This window comes from Oncorhynchus masou, chromosome 21 (assembly GCF_036934945.1).
Source record: "Oncorhynchus masou masou isolate Uvic2021 chromosome 21, UVic_Omas_1.1, whole genome shotgun sequence".
In the NCBI taxonomy this organism is placed as follows: Eukaryota; Metazoa; Chordata; class Actinopteri; order Salmoniformes; family Salmonidae; genus Oncorhynchus; species Oncorhynchus masou.
In genome coordinates this window covers 36,776,358-36,800,489 of record NC_088232.1, presented here as the reverse complement: position 1 = coordinate 36,800,489, position 24,132 = coordinate 36,776,358, and the positions used below count along the sequence as shown (strand labels likewise).

General features: G+C 42.7%; 1 protein-coding gene across 1 annotated transcript in view; it reads left to right on the top strand.

The window, feature by feature from the left end:
• Positions 1 to 4,386: 4,386 nt before the first annotated feature.
• Positions 4,387 to 24,132, top strand: part of LOC135508270 (pleckstrin homology domain-containing family G member 3-like) — a 63,695-nt gene continuing 43,949 nt past the window's right edge. The window contains 2 exon segments of the mRNA XM_064928344.1: positions 4,387 to 4,662; positions 15,273 to 15,340. Of these exon segments, the coding sequence (XP_064784416.1) occupies positions 15,292 to 15,340 (49 nt within the window). The 5' untranslated portion in view covers positions 4,387 to 4,662; positions 15,273 to 15,291.

The following is a 24,132-nucleotide window of genomic DNA, read 5'->3' as shown; positions in this document are numbered from 1 at the left end:
TAGTCCACAATTATCTCCTTAGTCTTGGTTACATTGAGGAATAGGTTGTTATTCTGGCACCACCTGGCCAGGTCTCTGACCTCCTCCCTATAGGCTGTCTCGTCGTTGATCAGGCCTACCACTGTTGTATCGTCAGCAAACTTAATGATGGTGTTGGAGTCGTGCCTGGCCATGCAGTCGTGGGTGAACAGGGAGTACAGGAGGGGAGTGAGCACGCACCCCTGAGGGGCCCCCGTGTTGAGGATCAGCATGGCGGAGGTGGTGTTACCTACCCTTACCACCTGGGGGCGGCCCGTCAGGAAGTCCAGGATCCAGTTGCAGAGGGAGGTGTTTTGTCCCAGGGTCCTTAGCTCAGTGATGAGCTTTGAGGGTACTATGGTGTTGAACGCTGAGCTGTAGTCAATGAACAGCATTCTCACATAGGTGTTCCTTTTGTCCAGGTGGGAAGGGGCAGTGTGGAGTGCAATAGAGATTGCATCATCTGTGGATCTGTTTGGGCGGTATGCAAATTGGAGTGGGTCTAGGGTTTCTGGGATAATGGTGTTGATGTGAGCCATTACCAGCCTTTCAAAGCACTTCATGGCTACGGACGTTAGTGCTACGGGTCTGTAGTAATTTAGGCAGGTTGCCTTTGTGTTCTTGGGAGTGGAGTGCAATAGAGATAGCATCATCTGTTGGTGTGGTAAGCAAATTGGAGTGGATCTAGGGTTTCTGGGATAATGGTGTTGATGTGAGCCATGACCAGCCTATCATTTCATGGCTAAAGATATGAGTGCTACGGATCGGTAGTCATTTAGGCAGGTTACCTTAGTGTTCTTGGGTACAGGGACGATGGTGGTCTGCTTGAAATATGTTGGTATTACAGACTCAGACAGGGAGAGTTTGAAAATGTCAGTGAAGACACTTGCCAGTTGGTTAGCGCATGCTCAGAGTACACATCCTGGTAATCCATCTGGCCCTGCGGCCTTGTGAATGTTGACCTATTTAAAGGTCTTACTCACAGGCTGCGGAGAGCGTGATCACACAGTCATCCGGAACAGCTGATGCTCTCATGCATGTTTCAGTGTTACTTGCCTCGAAGCAAGCATAGAGGTTATTTACCTCGTTTGGTAGGCTCATGTCACTGGGGAGCTCTCAGCTGTACTTCACTTTTGTAGTCTGTAATAGTTTGCAAACCCTGCCACAACTGACTAGCATTGGATCCGGTGTAGTACGATTCGATCTTAGTCCTGTATTAATGCTTTTCCTGTTTGACGGTTAGTCGGAGGGCATAGCAGGATTTCTTATAATCTTCCAGGTTTGAGTCACACTTTTTGAATGTGGCTGCTCTACCCTTTAGCTCAGTGCAAATGTTGCCTGTAATCCATGGGTTCTGGTTGGGAAATGTACGTACAGTCACTGTAGGGACGACGTCCTCGATGCACTTATTGATAAAGCCAGTGACTGATGTGGTGTGCTCCTCAATGTCATCGGATGAATTCCTGTGCTAGCAAAAAAAGTCCCGTGGTTCAGCATCTGCTTCATCTGATCACTTTTTTTATAGACCAAGTCACTGGTGCTTTCTGCTTTAATTTTAGCTTGTAAGCAGGAATCAGGAGGATAGAATTATGGTCAGATTTGCCAAATGGAGGGCGAGGGAGAGCTGTGTGTGGAGTAAAGTTGGTCTAGAGTTTTTTCCCCCTGGTTGCACATTTAACATGCTGATAGAAATTAGGTAAAACTGATTTATGTTTCCCTGCATTAAAGTCCCCGGCCACAAGGAGCGCTGCCTCTGGATGAGCGTTTTCCTGTTTGCTTATGGCGGAATACAGCTCATTGAGTGTGGTTTTAGTGCAAGCCTCGGTCTGTGGTGCTATGTAGACAGCTATGAAAAATACAGATGAAAACTAGTGTGGTATATAGTGTGGTCTACAGCTTATCATGAGATGCTCTACCTCAGGCGAGCAAAACCTTGAGACTTCCTACGATATCGTGCACCAGCTATTGTTTACAACTATGAATCGCCCCCCCACCCGTGTCTTACCAGAGGCTGCTGTTCTGTCCTGCCGATATAGTGTATAACCTGACATCTGTATGTTCTTAATGTCGTCGTTCAGCCATGACTCGGTGAAACATAAGATATTACAGTTTTTAATGTCCCTTTGGTAGGATATACGTGCTTTCAGTTCGTCCCATTTATTTTCCAGCGTTGAACGCTAGCTAGCAGAACGGAAGGAAAGGGCAAATTAGCCACTCGATTTTAAAACAGCTACAGAGCTCAATGGCTGTGAAGGGAGAAAACTGAGGTTGGATCAACATCATTGCAGTTACTCCACAGTAATGACCTAAATGACAGAGTAAAAATATTCCACAACATGAATCCTGTATGCAACAAGGCACTAAAGTTATACCACAAAGGAATACACTTTTTGGCCTAAATGCAAAGCTTTCTGTTTGGGACAAATCCAACACAACACCTCAGTGAGTAACTGCCTTTTCAAGCATGGTGGTGGCTGCATCATATTATGGGTATGTTGGACATCTGCAAAGACTGGGGAGTTTTTCAGGATAAAAATAAACAGGATGGAGCTAAGCACAGGCAAAATCCTAGAGGAAAACCTGCTTCAGTCTGCTTTACACCAGACACTGGGAAAGGAATTCACCTTTCAGCAGAACAATAACCTACAACACAAGGCCAAATCTACACTGAAGTTGCTCACCAAGAAGGCAGTGAATGTTCCAGAGTTGCCGAATTACAGTTAGATTTTTTTTTTATGTCAAGACTTGACATTTGCTATCTAGCTTGGACACCCAACACCTTGACATAGCTTGAAGAAATATTGCACAACACAGGTGTACAAAGCTCTTATAGACTAATCCAGGAAGCCTCACAGCTGTAATTTCTTCCAAAGGTATTTCTAACATGTTTTGACTCAGGGGGACAAATGCTTTTAAAATGTAGGTATTAATGTTTCATGTTTTATTATTTTGTAAGAAATGTTCCTCAAAAAATTCCACTTTGACAGAGTATTTTGTGTAGATGAAAAAAATGGGAAATCCATTTTAATCCCACTTTGTAACAATAAAATGTGAAGAAAACCAAGGAGGGGGGGGGAAATATATATGATGCCCACTGTATACCCTCCCTTTGCAACCCTGCTTGCAGTGCTCTCCAACCCTGTTCCTGGAGAGCTATCGTCCTGTAGGTTTTCATTTCAACTCTAATCTAGCACACTAATAATTAGCTGGTTGATAAGCTGAATCGGGTAAATTACAACTGGGTTTGGACCAAAAGCCTACAGGAGGGTAGCTCTCCAAGTACAGGGTTGGAGAGCCCTGCATTACAGCATATTGTTATTCCCATGCATTAGCCAACCATTACCAGCAGATGGAAATATTGACTTTACATTGACTACTGCTCAGCCACAGTGGAATAAAATTACTCTTTGACACTTCACTGCAAAACATAGACTTCTGATATTGCCTCATGCAGCACGACACATCTCTTTCGGATAGAGTTGATCAGGCTGTTGATTATGGCCTGTGGAATGTTGTCCTACTCCTATTCAATGGCTGTGCGAAGTTGCCGTCATACATGTCAATCCAGAGCATCCCAAACCATTTCCCCCATAATTATCCATGTAATTCAGTCCCTGCTGGCAAGATGTCCATTTTAGGACCGGCCAACCTCAGTCATCATCATGAAGGTTAGCTCAGCAGCAGCCTCTGTGATGTTTATCAATAGAAGACTGACAGGTGAGGTGACTGCCATTGATAGTAAAATGGGACTTCTGAGGGAAATACAGAGCATAGTAGTCTACCTTTATTACTTGCCACAAGTGAACAGTTCCTTCAATTAATTCACTCCTGTTATCTGTCTGTCATTCTTTGTAGGGACCTTTGACAGTGTAGTGGCTGGAGACCCTCATCAATAGATTGTAAGACTGTGATGGTGTGCGATAGCGGTTTATAAGCTTGTCATGTTGGCTGACTAGGCCCTTGGGAGAAATCCACACAATTGAGAGGAAGAAAGATTTTGAATTTGCTCTAAAGTTTGTCATTTTACAATGGTCTGATAAGGGCTGAGTTTAAATATTTGCTCGTGTTTATTTGAATAAAGGGGGTTGGCAGAAACTTGAATTTGGGACATTTTTCCAGATGCCCAGTGATGACCTGAAAAAGGACTAATTTATTTCAATAAAGCAAAAATTCAGAGATATTATTCACTCACCCTTTGAGGCAAATAAAGACAGTATTTGAGGCAGTATAAACCAGACAAACAGCACATTTCTGATACCCCCCCCCACTTATTGTTTTTTTGACCAATCAGATCTTTGTTTTGGAGCTAATCTGATTGGTCAAAATACCGATTAGTGAAATAAAAATCAGAATTGGCCTGCTGTTTTAAAGCAAACTTTAATTAGACAATTTGAGCTTGCAAATTCTCTCACTCTCAATTTAGATTGTGTGCTTTGGAAGTAGGCGGTCTTTGACCCATTGCTCGCTGTACTTTGATATGTGTTCGGCTCAGCTGTAGAGGACAACTGGGCTGTGCGGAGGATTTATGTGTTTGACAATGTGACTTAATCTATGGAAAACTAAAACCGAAATTATAGTCTACAGAAAAACTAGACCTACACTTTCGGAGGTTCACAGACAGACGACTACATACTCAAACATTTGGTAAGTGTTTGTAATGAACTCTAATAACCGGGGAAACATTCGTGAATTAGACGGTTCGACTCTCGAGTTTCCTTATGAAAAGCCTACACAACATAAAGTGCATGCATAGTCGATACAACACTGCTTTTCTTCAAGATTTCATGCCGCGTTGTGGTGTAGAGCCTATCAATTTATTCAGTCAAAGCCGTAATTGATTTGGTAAATCTGCGTCTCGAGACGTTCCTCACTGCTCTGAAACTCTTTTCACCCAGAATCTACCACAACACGTGAAATATGCCAACCTGTTTTGACAGGATGAGGTAAAAGAGCTATGTTGTATTATTTAGGCTATAAAAAAACACACCGCTCCTTTACTATTGAAATGACAAAAGTCGCCTATAGGTATATTAGGCTTTTTTATTTCTTTAACATGTTCAAGTTAAGGCTCCTGTCCATGATATGGCAGTGTCAAATATCCATTAAGCTCCCCTACTTCAACAGGGTAGCCTACTGTATTGCTAGGCAGGTGGCCCTGCTGTTGCATTGTGGAGATTTAGTCAAATTCCATGTGGATTAAATAACAGTGTGCTATCTGAGATCTTTAGAACTTCTCTACCCGTTTGAAGTTGAAATGTGTAACACGGAACCCAAACCGGCTGCGCGCGTGCGCTATCGTGCATACGTTTATTCTGTCCCCTTACACCAAACGCGATCACGACAAGCACGTTAAAATGTCAAAACAAACTCTGAACCACCAATGACAATAATTTGGGGACAGGTTGAAAAGCAATAAAACATGTATGACAATTTAGCTAGTTTCGTGTCAGCACGATCTGTGTCAAATAGAAAGGAGTTCTATTTTAGCCCTTGGCATCGCAGATGTTCGTTGGCCGCAGAGCAGTGTGGGTGCAATAATTGATTAACATGGATTTCTAAATTTATTTTGCGACGTGTCCGGTTTGGTCAGCATGTTGGGGTTTAGGGTAGGGATGTCCTAAGGATTCTGGATTGCACTGACCATTAAATGACCTATAATCTAAAACCATCATAGTTCTTTAACTCCACTGAGTCAGGCTAAAAGCTTAGATCCCTGCTAAGAGTACATTTTGGTACTGATAATTTATGTATGTTCTAAAAAAAGAACATTCTATGACTGAACTTTGAACAGCTGCAGAGATCACCTTTCCTGGATAGTTGCCTGGGAGACTAAATATGGCAAAAAAAAATAGATTGCTATTTTGAGACTTAGTGGCAGTATGTGTAACGGATGTGAAACGGCTAGCTTAGTTAGCGGTGCGCGCTAAATAGCGTTTCAATCGATGACGTCACTTGCTCTGAGACCTTGAAGTAGTAGTTCCCCTTGCTCTGCAAGGGCCGCAGCTTTTGTGGAGCGATGGGTAACGACGCTTCGTGGGTGTCGGTTGTTGATGTGTGCAGAGGGTCCCTGGTTCGTGCCCGGGTATGGGCGAGGGGACGGTCTAAAGTTATACTGTTACATATGCAACCTGACCAAATTTACACAGATCTACAGTATAACTAACATTCCTATCATTCTACTTGAAAGCAAGTCTGTTTCCCGTTCAGGTTTTTGCTTTTGTGTCTTACTTTCAGCTTGTACGCCAGCTTCAAACAGCTGAAACAACAATATTTTAGGTTATGGAAAATATACACTGAACAAAAATATAAACACCACATGTAAATTATTGGTTTCATGAGCTGAAATAAATGATCTCATGATTTCCATACGCACATAAAGCTTACATCCCTGTTAGTGAACATTTCTCCTTTGCCAAGATAATCCATCCACCTGACAGGTGTGGCATATCAAGAAGATGATTAAACAGCATGATCATTACACAAGTTCACCTTGTGCTGGGGACAAAAGGCCAATCTAGAATGTATAGTTTTGTCACACAACACAATGTCACACTGTACACAATTCCTGGAAGATGAAAATGTGCCAGTTCATACATGAACTGCACTCTCACCATACATGTCACCCGTTGAGCATGTTTGGAATGCTCTGGATTGACAAGTGACGGCAACGTCGCACAGCTATTGAAGAGTGCGACAACATTCCACAGGCCACAAATGATAGCCTGATGAACTCTATCCGAAGGAGATGTGTCGCACTGCATGAGGCAAATGGTGATCATCATTTTTCTGGTATTTTTTTTGTTTTTGTATCTGTGATTCATATCTGTATTCCCAGTCATGTGAAGTCTGTAGATGAGTGTCTAATCTATTTCAGTTGACTGGTTTTCCTTATGAACTGTAACTCATTTTTTTTTTTTTTTTTTTTTAATATTTGTGTTCAGTGTATTTCACAGCAGTTTCAGATGGTACAAAGATTCTCTATACTATACTAGCGTATCTAGTCACAAACTGAAATTAGGCTAACCTATTTGTTTTAGAAACCAGGAAATGGTGGTGTGATTTCTGCGTAGTGCAACTTTGAGATGAGTCTGAAATATTCCTACTATTTCTGGGTTGGTTGGTTGTGTAACTATGGGGCCAAACAAACTGCATTGGCTAAAATTGACATGTAAACTATATTGAGTACTTTCGGGAAGTATTTAGACCTTATTCCATTTTTCCCACATTTTGTTACATTACAGCCTTATTCTAAAATTTATGAAGATTTTTATGATTTAATCAAATCTACACCAATATGATAAAGCAAAAACAGGTTTTTAGAGTTTTTTTTGTGTGTGTGCAAATGTATAAAAAATAAACATGAAATACCTTAAGTATTCAGACCCTTTGCTATGAGACTCAATTGAGGTACGGTGCATCCTGTGTCCATTGATCGTCCTTGAGATGTTTCTACAACTTGATTGGAGTACACCAGTGGTTAATTCAATTATTGGACTTGATTTGAGAAGGCACACACCAGTCTATATATAAGGTCCCACAGTTGACAGTGCATGTCGGCGCAAAAACCAAACCATAAGGTCGATGTAGAGCTCTGAGACAACAGGATTGTGTATGAGGCACAAATCTAGGGAAGGGTACCAAAACATTTCTGCAGCATTGAAGGTCCCCAAGAATACAGTGGCCTCCAACATTCTCAAATGGAGAAGTTTGGACTCTTCCTAGAGCTGGCTGTCTGGCTAAACTGAGCAATCGGGGGGAGAAGGGCCAACCAAGAACCCCATGGTCACTCTGACAGGGCTCTGGATTTCCTCTGTGGAGATTGACGAACCTTCCAGAAGGGCAACCATCTCTGCAGCACTCCACCAATCAGGCCTTTATGGTAGTGTGGCCAGATGGAAGCCACACCTCAGTAGAAGGCACATGACAGCCCACTTGGAGTTTGCCAATAAGCACCTAAAGTATTCTGACCATGAAAAACAAAATTCTTTGGTCTGATGAAACCAAGATTGAACTCTGGCCTGAATGCCAAGTGTCACGTATGGAGGAAACCTGGAACCATCCCTACAGTAAGAATGGGGGTGGCAGCATCATGCTGTAGGGATGTTTTTCAGTGTCAGGGACTGGGAGACTAGTTGGGATTGAGGGTGTACAGAGATCCTTGATGAAGACCCAGGCTGAGGTCCTGAGCAGGTTAACAATTCAACTTCCAACATGACAATGACCCGAAGCACACAGTCCAGACAATGCAGGAGTGACTTCGGGACAAGTCTCAATGTCCATGAGTGGCCCGGACTTGAACCCCATCAAACATCTCTGGAGAGACCTACATTTATATTTTTTATTTAATTAGGCAAGTCGGTTAAGAACAAATTCTTATTTACAATGACTGCCAAACCCGGACAACACTGGGCCACTTGTGCGCCGCCCTATGGGACTCCCAATCACGGCCGGATATGATACAGCCTGGATTTGAACCAGAGACTGTAGTGACGCCTCTTGCAATGTGATGCAGTGCCGTAGACCGCTGCGCCACTCGGGAACCCACTGTGCAGTGACGCTCCCCATCCACCCTGCCAGAGCTCGAGTTGATCTGCTGAGAAGGATGGGAGAAACTCCTCAAATACAGGTGTGCCAAGCCTGTAGCGTCATACCCAAGACTCGAGGCTGTAATTCCTGCCAAAGGTGCTTCAACAGAGTACAGAGTAAAGGGTTTGACTACTTATGTAAATTAGATTATATTTTTTGTGTTATTAGCAAACATTTATTTTGCTTTATCATTATTAGAGGGGGAAAAACAAATTTTAGAATAAGGCTATAACGTAACAATGTGGAAAAAGTCTAGGTCTGAATACTTTCCGAATGCACTGGAAGTAAGGTTATAACTTCTCAATAGCCAATGAAGGAGATGCCACTTCACCTATGTATTTTAATTGACCATTCTAAATCACCTTTTATAACTGTGGGAAAATGTGCTTGCTTCTAGGGGGTGTAAACGTTTAAACGAAATTGGGATTGCTAATTCTCCCACAATTTTAAATCCCACTGCAGTTATGATAACTCAGATTCTTTGCCATGTTAGCCTAACTAGAAGATAGACTATAAAGGCACGGGGAAAGTTGAATTTGCGAGTCAGGCAAGACGACATTGAGAGATGCAGATTACCAAGAAATGCCCACGGTTCTTTCTGCCTGTCCCCTCTCCCTTACGCCGGGTCGCCTGCTCTTTCTCTTCGCTAATGATGCTAGTGTGTGTTCAGTCTTCGGTCTGTTGCGTGTAGAATATCCTAGCCTTTTCATTGATTAGGCCCTGCTTTACTGAAGTTGTGAGATATAGCATTCCATTGTGAGATACAGCTTTTACTTACCGATAGATGGGCCTAGTGCATGGTTCTGACTGTCTGCCTGGTGGCCGACCTGTCTATACTGTGCCCCTCCGCTATCTCTGTCCCTCACTAGCTCGATATGAAGGATGCAAGTGTTTGTGTTCTCGGAAGTGCAACAACTAATCAGTCCCCTCTCATTCTAGAAATACTTAAATCTCTTCGGAGTCTTTACACACAGAAATGGAAGTCGACACTGGGAGTGAGACGTGGAACGAGCCAAATCTATTTTTGAGTCTACTCCACTACTACTTAATCGTCATTAACAGTTGGAAAAATGGCAGAGAGGCAAGTGATAGTAGTGAAGTCTTGTATGGAAATACTTTGGGAGAGTGGTGAAATGCAAATGTGTAAGGTGGAATTGAGGTACAGTAATAGTGTGCAATGCTTAAGCATCTGAAAAATACACACTGGGACCCAAACCCTTTTTTTCTTATAGTTTTATCTGAATTTTTCCATTTGTCACATCACATATCACATCTACGATTATGATATGTTTCACGTAGCTAACTTAAGATGAATGCACTGGATCAGAGCATCTGCTAAATGACTAAAATGTGTAAGTGCTGTGCCCACACATTGCACGATCTTCACGGGCGTTGAGGGACCGATCTTTTATCGGCCCATTTCGGCAGCATGCTCTGAATTTTAATTACAAAGCTGCCCAAAGTGAAGAGTTCATATGTTAAATGTCTTGTCAGTCAGAGGTTACGGAGATGCTATTCTAGAATGAGCTGGTTTAATTGAAGTTGGAGTGTGGTTCATTGTGTTCTCCAATGAATGAAAGGGTGTTGGTTTCTTGTGGGCTATGTCAGGGTCATAGTGCAGGAGTAATGTGGGGAAAGGGGACACTTGATCCTAAGTGTTTTATGGTGCCTTTCTACAGTTATAGCACACTTCAAATTGAAATACTTCAGACTTTATGCACCATTGGGATTTTTCCATAGCGCTGACATCATCCACATATTCCTATCACTATTTACTGGTTTAATGTCTATGGCTAAGAGAGGTCGACAAGATGGACAGCCCTACCACTGTCAGACAAATGTTTTCCAGTCTATAGACCTCCTGGACGTCAGTCAGCTCAATTAGATTTCTATTATTCACTTTCTGAATATAAACACCTGACCGTGTCCTGTCTGAATGAGGACATCCCGGAGGCTTGTTTAATATTCCCAGAATCCCTTGAGTCTTGTTGGGTAGACTGTTTGGGGACGAGAATTTTATGTGGTCTCTCGCTGACTGTGGGGTGGAGCAGCTTCCATTCTACTACACTATTCTTAGCCTGCTCGATATCTAATGCTTCTTTGATTCATGTCGCACCCGGAAGCAGTTCATTTACCAAGTTAGCTGTTGCATGTAATGGGGAGCAGGCTTCTCTGCATGATTGGGCAGCTGAGTCAAGACGGGAATGACGAGGTACACTCATCATATGCAGCATGGAAATTGCTCTGATGCGGAGGTAGCAAAAAGTACAATCATTTCACCATCAGATTCAGCCGTCATTCACATTTTCATTATCTCTGATGGAAACCTCCCCCAAGCACTACTGAGTCAGTAAGGCATATCAAATGATTCCTTGGGGTTCAAATGCAATATAATTGTTATCTGTGGCACTCAATAGGAAATGCACTGGTTGGTTAAATGTCACTTCCTTTCTGTACCCTCTGTAACCCTCTCCAGAGGGTTTACTCTTCGCGTCCCCTCCGAGTCTTTCTCAAAACCCTTTGGCGGAGAAGGTCAGAGGGGAGGGACCTCTGGCTTTCTCATCCAATGGGTTTTGATAAGACTGTGAGGGGACTTGAAGAATATGCAATTGAGATCTTCCCAGAGTGTGGCTTGTCTCCCCAGAGGAGAGGTCTGGGCTTGTCTTACTACCCTCCATAGTCTGCCCTCTTAGTTCAAGGTTTCACTTCCCTAGTAACACTGGGAGCTGTCAGTGGTGAATTATATTCCCCAGATAGTAATCAAATCTCTCCCCAAGGAGCCGTTCAGTCAAGAATTCCAGGCTTTGGCTCTGCAGTACAGGGAGGACGGGGTCAGCCTTTTGTTATGGTTTGTGTACGTTTAGGGTGGGGCATTGGACACAATGACCCAACTTGAATTCCCCTTATCTCCCAATCTCTCTTCAACTGAGCACAGTCTATAATCTTATGGCAACATCTGCCTATAACAACTTTGTCATTTGTTAGAAAAAGGTTCCTGTTGGAATCTAAACTCTGGCAGTCTGGACCAGGAAAAACTCATACGATCACAGGAACAAGGGGTATCATCTGCTTCGCTGAAAGTGGTATTACAGACCAAGTGATCTATTGCAGCTTTAACTTAAACACCATCAGATTATCCATGATGGCATCTGTGTCCACTTAGAGAACAAGCTCCAGATCTCCAGAAGGGAGGTTCAGGTTGCGGCTAACACACTTATCAGCTGTGGGAACAAATGCTCTCCATTTGTGTGTAAAGAAGGCTGGCTTCAGCACAAATGGCCAACTCCACATAACTGTCCGCCTGGCTAGTGGTTACCTAAGGATTTCAAGGAAGTTTTGATTCTGACTTTACAGTTTTCATAACTCGGCAAATGTGATGATGGATAATGAGGTATAGAAGTTAAAAATGCAGTAAAGCTGTAGGTTGGGGGTGATAAATTACTGTGTTGACCTTGTTCTTGCTAGAATATCCTTTTATAAACATTATTTTTCCATTCGAGTGTGTTCTCTGATTTTGTTTTTTTTAATTTAAAGTATTTTGTGGATCTGGAATTTTAATGGACTACCTATTGATCCCTTATTTCTTGTCTAGTCACTCATTGACCAGTAAGGGTTCTGAGAGATTAGCAGTGGTGTAAATTACTACTTAAGTTGTTTTTTGGGGTATCTGTACTTCAATATTTATATTTGATCAATTTTACTTCACTACATTCCTGAAGAAAATGTTGTACTTTTTTCCCCATACATTTTCCCTGACAACCAAAAGTATTCATTACATTTTAATGCTTAGCAGGACAGGAAAATGGTAAAATTCACGCACTTATCAAGAGAACACGTGACCATCCCTACTGCCTCTGACCTGGTTGACTCACTAAACACACATGCATCTTTGTGAAATTATCTTTAAGTGTTGGAGTGTGAACCTGGCTATCTGTAAATTTTAAAAACAAGAAAATGGTGTCATCTGCTTTTCTTAATATAAGCAATTAAGTGATTTATACATTTTACTTTTGATACTTAAGTGTACTTAAAGCCACATACTTTTACTCAAGTAGTATTTTACTGGCTGACTTTTACTTGAGTAAATATCTATACTTTAACTCAAGTATGACAATTTGGGTTCTTTTTCCACCACTGGAGATTCAGTGTGCTCGTTCAGCTGGTACAGCTCTGAGGTCATGGTTCCAGATCTGTCTGAAGTGGACTTGCTCAGTGCACTGGGGGAGGAGTTCAAAGTCTTGCCTTTAGATATGAACAATCTTGGTGAAGTCCTCCACTTCAAAATCAATTGGCTGTACTTGTTCAAAAGGTATTTTTTTAAGAGGCTTGAAGCTTTAGGAACCTTTTATTTTAATTAATTACAGCCTTTCATTCAGTGAAATTATTTCTAGATGTAGCACCTGTTACCTAATTTGATAGCTGGCTGTAACAGCATGTAAATTGATTTATATTTCTTCGATGTTTTTATAGTTCAGACACCCCAGTAGGGTTGACATGTTTGCCTGTCGATAGTACTTAGGACAACTGAACGTTGCTGGCAGTCACACTTTTCTGTTCACACAGCAAAGAACTTAATCTCGTCAGTCTTGTTAAAATATTCCAAACCATAAGGTGGCAGTAGCGTTGTTTGGCAATGCATGTCTGTGTTGCTTAATTTATGGTCTCGATTCCAATGTTAGCTAGCTGCGCCAATGTTGCTATTTTGTAGAAAGTCCTTGTTGATACTAGCCAGATGGCCATGCCTAGATAACTACCTAGTAAGATGACAAAGAAACAATTTAATTCACTCTCTATAATCCCCCCCACTACCAGTGCCAGTTTATAACCAATTGTTTAGCTAGCTAACGTTAGCATATTCGCTAGCTAGCACAACAGCCTAGCGTCCATAACTAGTTAATTCCAGAGCTAACACAGGCAGCTCTTTCATGGAAACTAATCTATTGTGATCAAATTATGACTGTCAATACTGATTACAGTGGTTAGCTAACTTGAAGTATTTTGTTTTGTGCGCATTGTCAGTGCACTTAGCTAGCTACCATCTCAAAGTCTACATTGCATATAAAGTGTAACTGGCTCATGACAATTAACCGTGGATATAGAAAATGGCAGAATATATTACAATTCATTCACTCCTGATGGCTCCCCTACGTGGGGGTTTGTTCTCTGATTGGCTCAAAGTTGAGTTATTGGCCACTGAGTATTTCGATTCTATAAGTTGAAATGTCAGGTTCGTTGCTACCTGGTCGGCACTCAGCAGGTACTGCTTTTTTTGTTCTAGCCAGAGAAGGAACAGCCTCCCACTGTGATGAGTATCTATCATCAGTGAGATTCTGTGTTTCATGCTTTAGAACCAATAAAATGCCTCTGCATGGTTCCCAGGCGGCATGGTGTTAATACCCAACCAACTCCACAGCTGCAGGAGCACTGCTCGCTGTTAAACCAATGATCATAATGTGTTGAGCAGGGCTCTTGTTTTCACCCAGCGTTCCTGTGCAACTTAATTGACAAACCTTGTGTGGCAGTGGGCTTGGCTTGGCCTCAGCAAGCCAGCCTGTCAGCTCGTAGCAATGGCCACAGATTGCACTCGGGAACAATGCCCAACACTAATCCCTGAAGAATTCCTTCCTCTCTGATCTAGCTGTGTGAAGAATGCAACTGAAAGATGGAGGCTCGCTAAGAATCACAGGAGATGAGTTCTCAGGCCCAGTCATCACTATTAATTTAATTTTGAGGGAGATAAGCAGTGATGTGGGGAAACTGGCAGGGAGGCTGGGCCTGGAGGTGACGCACATCATTAAGACCAAAGTACTCTGGCATGATGAGGGCCAACCTAACTGCAGGCCACTGTTTGAACTCCCCGACCTGTCAACATGTGAAGCCTATGAAAAATGATGCCTCAGCTTCTTATTCAATTAAGCCCTTGTGGATTTGAGTTGGAAACTATTATAGAAGAGGGTAGCTAGCTATGGAATTTGTGTCGATTGTGGTAGTTTGGTTACTGTAAGGCCTGTTTGACAGGATTTCACCATTACCTTTACACACTCTTCAGGTGGCAGCAGATTTCGGATGTCTCATCCCAGCTCGGACCCTGTAGCTCTGTCATGTCACTGGTCTGATATAAGTCCTGAGATTACAACATGAGCTATCTACACAGGCCTATGGAGCCCCATATGTCGGCGAGTGGCTGGCGCGAGCTAACGCAGACTTACCATGCAGTCATCAGTGGAATGGGAGGAATTTATTAAACGCTGATAAGAATCCAGCTAGTTTCCCTCACTCATGCATACGCTTAGAGGAGTGAGGAATGTATCAGTTCCTTTAGCATGGTCTAGAATGTAGGCATAGAAGATGGTGTAACATGCACATTTTAATAATACACGGTACATGTGTTCACCGGGGAAGCTGAGCAATGGGAAAAGGAGAGGTTTAAAGCTGTGATGAAGCTAGATGTTCATATGCAGGTACTGCAGCTCAATACTGTACAGAATCTAGATTGAGTTGACAGACAACAGGGCATCACAACATTGTCTATACCGCAGTGGAACATGTGCTTTGTCCTCTTGCTGTCTTCAGCAGAGTTGCATTGTTATGTGAAAGCTTATGTATTGTTGATCGTACTGCAATGAGTTGACTTGAGACTGAACCTACTTTATATATTGTGTTGGCAGGTCCTGAGGCCTGAGTGCCATGCCAGAGGAGTCCCACAGTGCTCTCCATAAGGGCCCAATGGGGGAAGGTAAGACCAGCCCTTTTAACATCTTATTGACTTCATGTAGTTAGTCGTACAGTAGGCTATATGCTGTGTGATCTGATTTCTCCGATGCACTGGTAAACAATGATCACTTGGTAGTCTACAGCTGAAAGTCCATTACTAACCTCTGACTTTATTTTTGCAGTAATGTTTGTTTGGCATCCTACAGTCACATCAGCAAACTAATGTGACAGTGATGGGTTATTCTAATCCAAATGTACAGGTTATTTGCCTTCAGCCAGTGTCCTGCATTGGTGAGTGGAAAAGGGCTGGCAACTGCAGAATAAAGAACATCTGGAAAAGCAGAGCTCAAACTCATGAATACCCTGCCCACAGCCGGTCAGAGCTGGCCTGGCAGAAAGACTTTGATTCTGGAGCTAGACTGCCCCTTCTGCATTGCTCCGACCCTTTTAATGTGCAAACAACAAAGAAGGATCAGGATGTGTCTGAATCTAAAACCGTTCCTATGCGTTACCTTGCCAGTGTAACTGACCTGCACAAAATAGAAAATCAAAATGTGTTGGTTTCATGAGCTGAATGAAAAGATCCAAGAAATGTTCTATATGCACAAAAAGCTTGTTTCTCAAATGTTGTGTACAAATTTGTTTATATTCCTGGTAAGGAGCATTTCTCCTTTGTCAAGGTAATCCATCCACCTGACAGGTGTGGCATATCAAAAAGTTGATTAAACAGCATGATCATTACACAGGTTCACCTTGTGCGGTGGACAATTAAAAGGCCACTAAAATGTGCAGTTTTGTCACACAACACTGCCACAGATGTCTGAGGTTTTGAGGGAGTGCGTAATTGGCATGTTGACTGCAGGAATGTTCAACAGAACTGTTGCCAGAGAATTATGTTAATTTCTCTACCGTAAGCTGCCTCCAACATCGTTTCAGAGAATTTAGCAGCATGTCCAACCGGCCTCACAACCTCAGACCACATGTAACCACGCCAGCCCAGGACCTCGACATCCGGCCTTTTCACCTGCGGGATCGTCTGAAGAGGGGAGGGGGTCTGCTGAGGAGTTTTTCTGTTAGTAATAAAGCGCTTTTGTGGGGAGGAACTCTCTGATTGGTTGGACCTGGCTCCCCGGTGGGTGGGCCTATGCCCACCCATGGCTGCGCCCCTGCCGAGTCATGTGAAATCCATAGATTTGAAGCCTAATGAATTTATTTCAATTGACTAACTTCCTGTAACTCAGTAAAATCTTTGAACATGTTGCGTTTTATGTTTTTGTTAAGTATGCATTTCTCTGCAAATAATATTTAATAAGAACTCTACACAGTGCTCCTTTGTGCCTGTGTCCACATTGTCCCCCGCCCCAACCTCTCTTCTCCACTGAACACATTTGGCGCTGAGCTTCCACTCTGGCTGAAGAATGCAAATGTGTCAATGGCTCCATTTTTTTTTCTCTCCATCCGTCCTTTAGCCACCACCACGGCCAAAAGAGGCCAGTGGCTTGGAGGGGGGACGTGTGCTGCCCTCATGAGTTGTCTCATTTCCTCAGACTGTATAGTTCAGTCTGTATTCAGGTGCCTTGAGGCTTCAATTGCTAAAACAAATCTCCCAACTGTTTTCACCCTCAAATTGTAGTTAAACAAATTTTGTGGCTTATTTGAATTAACGCGTGAATCCAGAGGAGTTAAAGAAGCACGTTGTCAATTTGTCTCCTGTGGCTGGATGAATGTTAACAGGCAGCTGGGAATGTTGTCTTTTTGAGGTAATGATTGGTCGAAGTGAAGAACCAAGAGGAATGTGAGAGCGGGGTCTTCCTTTCAATGTGAAAGTAAACAAAACTATGACGTTGTCGTGACTTTCCAGCTCCAATGCATATCTGGGGTTAAAAGACCCAAACGTTTATGAAGTGACCACTCAGTTGAAAAAAAAAGCCAGGGGATATGTTTTACTGCCAACAGCGTTGCAATAACATCAGACACGGCTAACATGGGACAAGTCTTGTCTACCTATGGCTGTCATAGTCTGGCACTGCTCCAAGATGGCTTTATTTCATTTGATGTATCAGCTGAATTTTTTTTTTTTTTATAAAGACATGTACAAAAATTATTCTAAAATAAGCATGCTGTGATGGATTAGTACCCCCCCCCCCTTAGTCACTGTTGGCTGACTATTTGAGGAAGTAAATCCTTTCTTGGGTTTTATATGTTTATCTGTTTTTTTTTGGGGGGGGGATAAATGTTGCATTATCCCATTTTAGGAGTCCATTCATGCAAACTCTTCTAAAAATATATATATATATATATATTTTAAACTTAGTCAATGTCCATGCTTGTAGGAAAGCTAATGTACAGCTGTGTGAAGCTGTTGATGAAACGTGGCTGAACCCAGTACCAACAAACCTCAGGACCAGGGTGCCAAAGATCAGAGCTACCCCTGACCTACTTAGTAGAGTGTGCTGAAATTGGAAAGTAGCTGTGCTTGCGGAATGTATGGCGCTGTAAAGGGGTTGTACTAATTTGAGGGATCCACCCAGTCCCAGCAGCAGCTGTTCCAGCCAAGTATTGGCATGGGGCTCCAGACTATGGGGATCTTGCCAGGCAGTAGGGGCGATCTGCCATTTCTGGGTTAAAAATGTGATGGTGTGTTAGAAATGCCAGGGGTGATTTCTGGTCTGAGTTTGCCCCTGCCAAGCAGGAATGACTGGTCCTCTAAGTACTGCTTGTTTAACTGAACCTCCAGACCTTTTACTTTCACCCCTCATTCTGCTCCTCTATCAGTCATGGACTGGTTGGCTGCACCAGCTCCAGTCACATGCACTCTAGGTGCATGTGGAGACTGCTTAGTAAGGGTTTTAATGCTCTTGTCTTTTAGATCTATTGACTGCAACGCCGATCAGTATGTACCGTAAAACTTTAATAGCTCAGGCGTTTCTTTGCTTATCACTGAACACAACAGGCACTTTTTAGACTGCCTTCTATTTGAGCCAGGTGTCTTTCTTAATGCACACAGCTTTTGCTCATTTGCATAGTTAATTGTTTAATTCAAGCATTCACTTCTAGCATTTTAATACTTTTAATTTCCTGCACTGTCACGTTTATTTTGTCTTTAGTATGCCTCCTATTTAAGCTTTTTTTAAATCCTTGACAGAATTATTTTCCTTACTCATTTTTGGCAGTTCCTATTTTCACGACTAAAGGTCTGTACTCCTGAAGTTGTTGCCTGTTTATGTTTGCCAGTTAGCTAGCCGTTCTCAGCTGTTGGCAGCCAATCACTAGCAGTTTCTTACTACCATTTTTAAAAAAAAAGATATATTATTTTTTTCCGGGTCTATACTGGATTATGTCATGTAACACATTAAACCTCAAACAATTTTGACACAATGTTTATTTGAAACGGGTGTTTTATTTGCTAAAATGTCATTGCCTGGCTATTAAAAGGGAACAGCTGCTATTTGAGCCTCTGCGTTTAGGCATTATAATTGAAGTTTTACGGTATGTGTTAACTTCTATCGTTGGCTGAAGAACTTAGTGTTTTGGGACCAGGTTGAGCAAAATGTAGGATAGTCACTTGACTTGTCTTCAACATTTTCAGAAAACCTACTATTCTCATGTTTTTTTTTTCAACTTGTGAAGGGATTAGCTCTTTTTTTGCCAATGCCTTTATACATTCAGCCTTATACTGCATTGCTCAGTACCCTGCCTCCCACTCCCCACAGTCACATAGAAATGTGTCAATAGCTAGGTTAAAGAATCCGCATAAAACAATATGCTCATTTTCCCACCAGAGATGTTTCCGTCAAACTGACTTATTGCGGATAAAAGTTGGTGCGTGATGACGTAGTGCACATAAAAATAAATTTTACATTTTATTTCCATGTGCCAAATAAGTTAAGAGTTGAAAATGTGATTGAGACCCAAACGCACCAGTTTGTGACAACTGTTGCATCTATATGGCAAATGTGCCCACTCTAGTCTTGGCATGTGCGCTCTAGCCAACAGCTCGCAGATAGTGTGGGTAGGCTAATGATGATGAGATTATTATGGATAAGTGCGAGAATTTTTATTTTGTCAAACGGCAGCCAAGCATCAATCATGTCACTAGAATTTGGAAAGAATGACCCTCGGCACCCTGTCAAGTTCACATTAAATTAATGAATCTGTGGCTTAATAAACTGCATGCGTTTACCAGTCGTAATGGGAGGACCAGACAACCTATCGTTGCGTGATTCAAAGTTTACTTCGATATGACTTATATATATATTTTTTTTAATGCATTTCCACCGCCATTTCTCGCATAATTAATTTTACCAACCCACAGATCCCACCATGCCGAACGAACAAATTGTGTCAACATTTTATTAAAGTGTACTGGAATTTCCTGTTTCCATCAGCCTGGTTGCCATTTTTTTTTTATGCGTCATTTCATCAGCATGAAATGGTTGAATGGAAACCTGGTTAGCGTGAATGATTTTACTGTCTCTTACAATGACATTCCTCCCAGAACTCTTCGAGTGGATTACACACATTAGTCAGACTTTCTGCTGAGTCTGATTCCCAGATCTGGGGAGGATCCACTTATTGTGCTACCTGTCTAAAAGTAGCTCTTGATAATCTCCTCCTTCCATTTAGAAACCCCCCACATTAGTTTCCTCGGAAACAATGCTGCTTGTTTAAAAAAAAAAATGTTTCATGTGTCAGTGACCATCCTGGATGGACCCAGACTCACCACCGCCTCACTACCCAGCTGTCCCCCAGTTTTGCCCTCCCTCCTCAGTGGGACTCACTCTGCAGGGAAGTGCTAACGGGGCCCTTGGCCTGTCTGTGGACACACAGCCTGGTGGTAAAGTTTACAATGTGCTTGGACCGCTGTCAGATGGCATGTTGTCCAGAGGAAATGGACCTTTTTGAAGAGGCTCTTTGGGCGGTGTGTTGCATGGAGACTTAAGTGGATCATCACATGCCTGTGCATTGAGGTCAATTGGCACTGCTGGATCCTTCAGCACTCAAATGTTGCTTTGTAGAAACTTACATGATTAAATCAGGGTCTTTTGAAAAGATCAGCATTCTTAAAGACTAAGTCTTTTTCTCTCTTGTTCAACTACTTTCTTCCTCTCATTAGTATTGGAATGATGGTACAATAGGTTGTATGGGCAGATAAATGTTTCCCTTGCTGACAATTTTGTTTTTTAATCACAAAGTTTTTTCCCTTAAAACAATTGTTGATCAGGTCTCTAAAACTAAATGGGGGGAATTAGGAATTCCTTTTCAGAAACAAGGTAACGGAAATGGCAGAATGCACATTAAGCAAGTGCACAGCTGAACTTGCATATTTTTATTTTTTTAACCTTTTATTTAACTAGGCAAGTCAGTTAAGAACAAATTCTTATTTTCAGTAACGGCCTAGGAACAGTGGGTTAACTGCCTGTTCAGGAGCAGAACGACAGATTTGTACCATGTCAGCTCGGGGGTTTTAACTTGCAACCTTCCGGTTACTAGTCCAACGCTCTAACCACTAGGCTACCACTAGGCCACTACCACTAGGCTACCCTGCCACGTCTATACACAACAATCACATTTGTCATTATGGCAACTAAGCTGTGTCTATTTAGAGAAGTCAACCACAAACAGTTTCCCTTGTAAGCACAGGACCCCTAGCTAGATCTTGATGTATCTTGTGGAATGCAGGTTCAGGTTGTGTGCTCAGCCTCATTCACTGCTGCCATTCAGGTTACTGGCCTCTAAGCTAATCATTAACATTTCTTTGACAGTTTTGAACATTGAAGGCAAAGTGTAAATAAAACAAACAGGCTAGAAGCGAGATTCTTGTAATCCCATAATCAGTGTTTTGTCGCTAGCGACGATTCATGGCTGAGAAGCTGGTTTTCCTGACCTTGTGACTAGGGGCAATGGTTGGTTGTAAGGTGCATGATAATGAAGTCTCTGACTTGTTAGCGTCAGCCTCTGCCTCCTGAGGAGCAGTCTTTCCCAAGGGGATAAACTCCAGACTACACCCTCTGTTCCTTTTATATTTTATCTTAAGGGGAAAGAATGGAGGGGATGTTGGGAAGAGGAAGCTCTCATTTGAGATGTAGAGCAAAGTGCAAGTCCTGGCTTTCCCCAACGGCATGACGCCAAGCCTTTGGCTCAAAGTTAACTTATTAAGGGGTGCCTTCGCATCCACAGGAGTCTGATGCAAGTGAAGAATGTATCCAAAAAGTACTAATCATCCAATTAGAGCGGTGTATTTTCCAGCTTGTGTGCCTTTAAGTATTTTTTTTAAGTCAGCTTTATGGCTAGAAGGAATATTTAGGTTTGTGGATGCACAGTCGAGACATACAGAAACCAGGAATGCCCTGGTAGCAGTTAATCAGGAAAGTTAATAGCGTGCTCGTAAAAAGGTGACAATATTTCTACGGGTTGCTAAGTATTCCTACGGGTTGCTTTCAAAATGATATTTTGATTATACCTATTCTTATGAATCAAGGCAAGACAAAGGGAATACAATTGTCTAATTCTTGGGATTTTACAATAAAAGGCTAAATACCTTCTTTTTTTTGACACAACAGTATGAATAAGATCCAAGATTCATACTGTGTCCAGCAGAGTGCTCTGTAGTTGATCATGTGTCTGAGAATCATTTATATTTTAAGTAATCACTCAGCTTCATTTGTTGCATGAGTCTGTGTGAGTAGTACTGCTGGACATAGTATAGCCCCACCCATTCTGTTAGAACAGCTATGCTGGTACCTGCTTAGGAGGAAGGACACTGAAGAACTTGATACATGTTTAATTTTCATCCTGGTGAACACATGCCACTTGAATGCCAATATCAGACCTGCAACAGGAAACAAGTCCAGGGTTCAGGAGAACTGTGTGGTCTTTCAGCCTCTAAAAGAGGATGTATTCACGATCCTTTGTTTTCATAAATGTCCATGCAACTATAGGAGGAAGAGGAATTTGCATGCTGGATGTTAGACAGGTCGTCTTGTTTCTCTGGGCTAGTTCCTGATTTGGTTAGAAACATTCAAGGATAATTTAAAGGATAAAGACCGGTCACTTTTTAATGGAGAGGGTTTCATATCAAACAGATGAGGATTATGATGAGACTACCAAGTACCCTTGATACGGTCCACCTTTTGTTCACAAGGAAATGTCTGAGGGTATAAGCTGCAGCAGGAGGAGTCACAGGTGCCTGTTTTGCATGTTATTTTGGCATTTTAATGTGTCCGATCAGAAAAAAATAAAGGGAACACTTAAACAACACAATGTAACTCCAAGTCAATCACACTTCTGTGAAATCAAACTGTCCACTTAGGAAGCAACACTGATTGACAATACATTTCACATGCTGTTGTGCAAATGGAATAGACAACAGGTGGAAATTATAGGCAATTAGCAAGACACCCCCAATAAAGGAGTGGTTCTGCAGGTGGTGACCACTTCTCAGTTCCTATGCTTCCTGGCTGATGTTTTGGTCACTTTTGAATGCTGGCGGTGCTTTCACTCTAGTGGTAGCATGAGACTGAGTCTACATCCCACACAAGTGGCTCAGGTAGTGCAGCTCATCCAGGATGGAACATCAATGCGAGCTGTGGCAAGAAGGTTTGCTGTGTCTGTCAGCGTAGTGTCCAGAGCATGGAGGTGCTACCAGGTGACAGGCCAGTACATCAGGAGATGTGGAGGAGGCCGTAGGAGGCAACAACCCAGCAGCAGGACCGCTACCTCCGCCTTTGTGCAAGGAGGAGCAGGAGGAGCACTGCCAGAGCCCTGCAAAATGACCTCCAGCAGGCCACATGTGCATGTGTCTGCTCAAACGGTCAGAAACAGACTCCATAAGGGTGGTATGAGGGCCCGACGACCACAGGTGGGGGTTGTGCTTACAGCCCAACACCGTGCAGGACATTTGGCATTTGCCAAAGAACACCAAGATTGGTAAATTCGCCACTGGCGCCCTGTGCTCTTCACAGATGAAAGCAGGTTCACACTGAGCACATGTGACAGTCTGGAGACGCTGTGGAGAACGTTCTGCTGCCTGCAACATCCTCCAGCATGACCGGTTTGGCGGTGGGTCAGTAATGGTGTGGGGTGGCATTTCTTTGGGGGGCCGCACAGCCCTCCATGTGCTCGCCAGAGGTAGCCTGACTGCCTTTAGGTACCGAGATGAGATCCTCAGACCACTTGTGAGACCATATGCTGGTGTGGTTGGCCCTGGGTTCCTCCTAATGCAAGACAATGCTAGACCTCATGTGGCTGGAGTATGTCAGCAGTTCGTGCAAGAAGAAGGCATTGATGCTATGGACTGCCCATTCCCCAGACCTGAATCCAATTGAGCACATCTGGGACATCATGTCTCGCTCCATCCACCAACGCCACGTTGCACCATAGACTTTCCAGGAGTTGGCGGATGCTTTAGTCCAGGTCTGGGAGGAGATCCCTCAGGAGACCATCCGCCACCTCATCGGGAGCATGCCCAGGCGTTGTAGGGAGGTCATACAGGCACGTGGAGGCCACACACACTACTGAGCCTCATTTTGACTTGTTTTAAGGACATTACATCAAAGTTGGATCAGCCTGTAGTGTGGTTTTCCACTTTAATTTTGAGTGTGACTCCAAATCCAGACCTCCATGGGTTGATATTTGATTTCCATTGATAATTTTTGTGTGATTTTTGTTGTCAGCACATTCAACTATGTAAAGAAAAAAATATTTAATGAGAATATTTCATTCATTCAGATCTAGGATGTGTTATTTTAGTGTTCCCTTTATTTTTTGAGCAGTGTATATCATTGAGTTAATAAAGCTGCACACAAACATGGT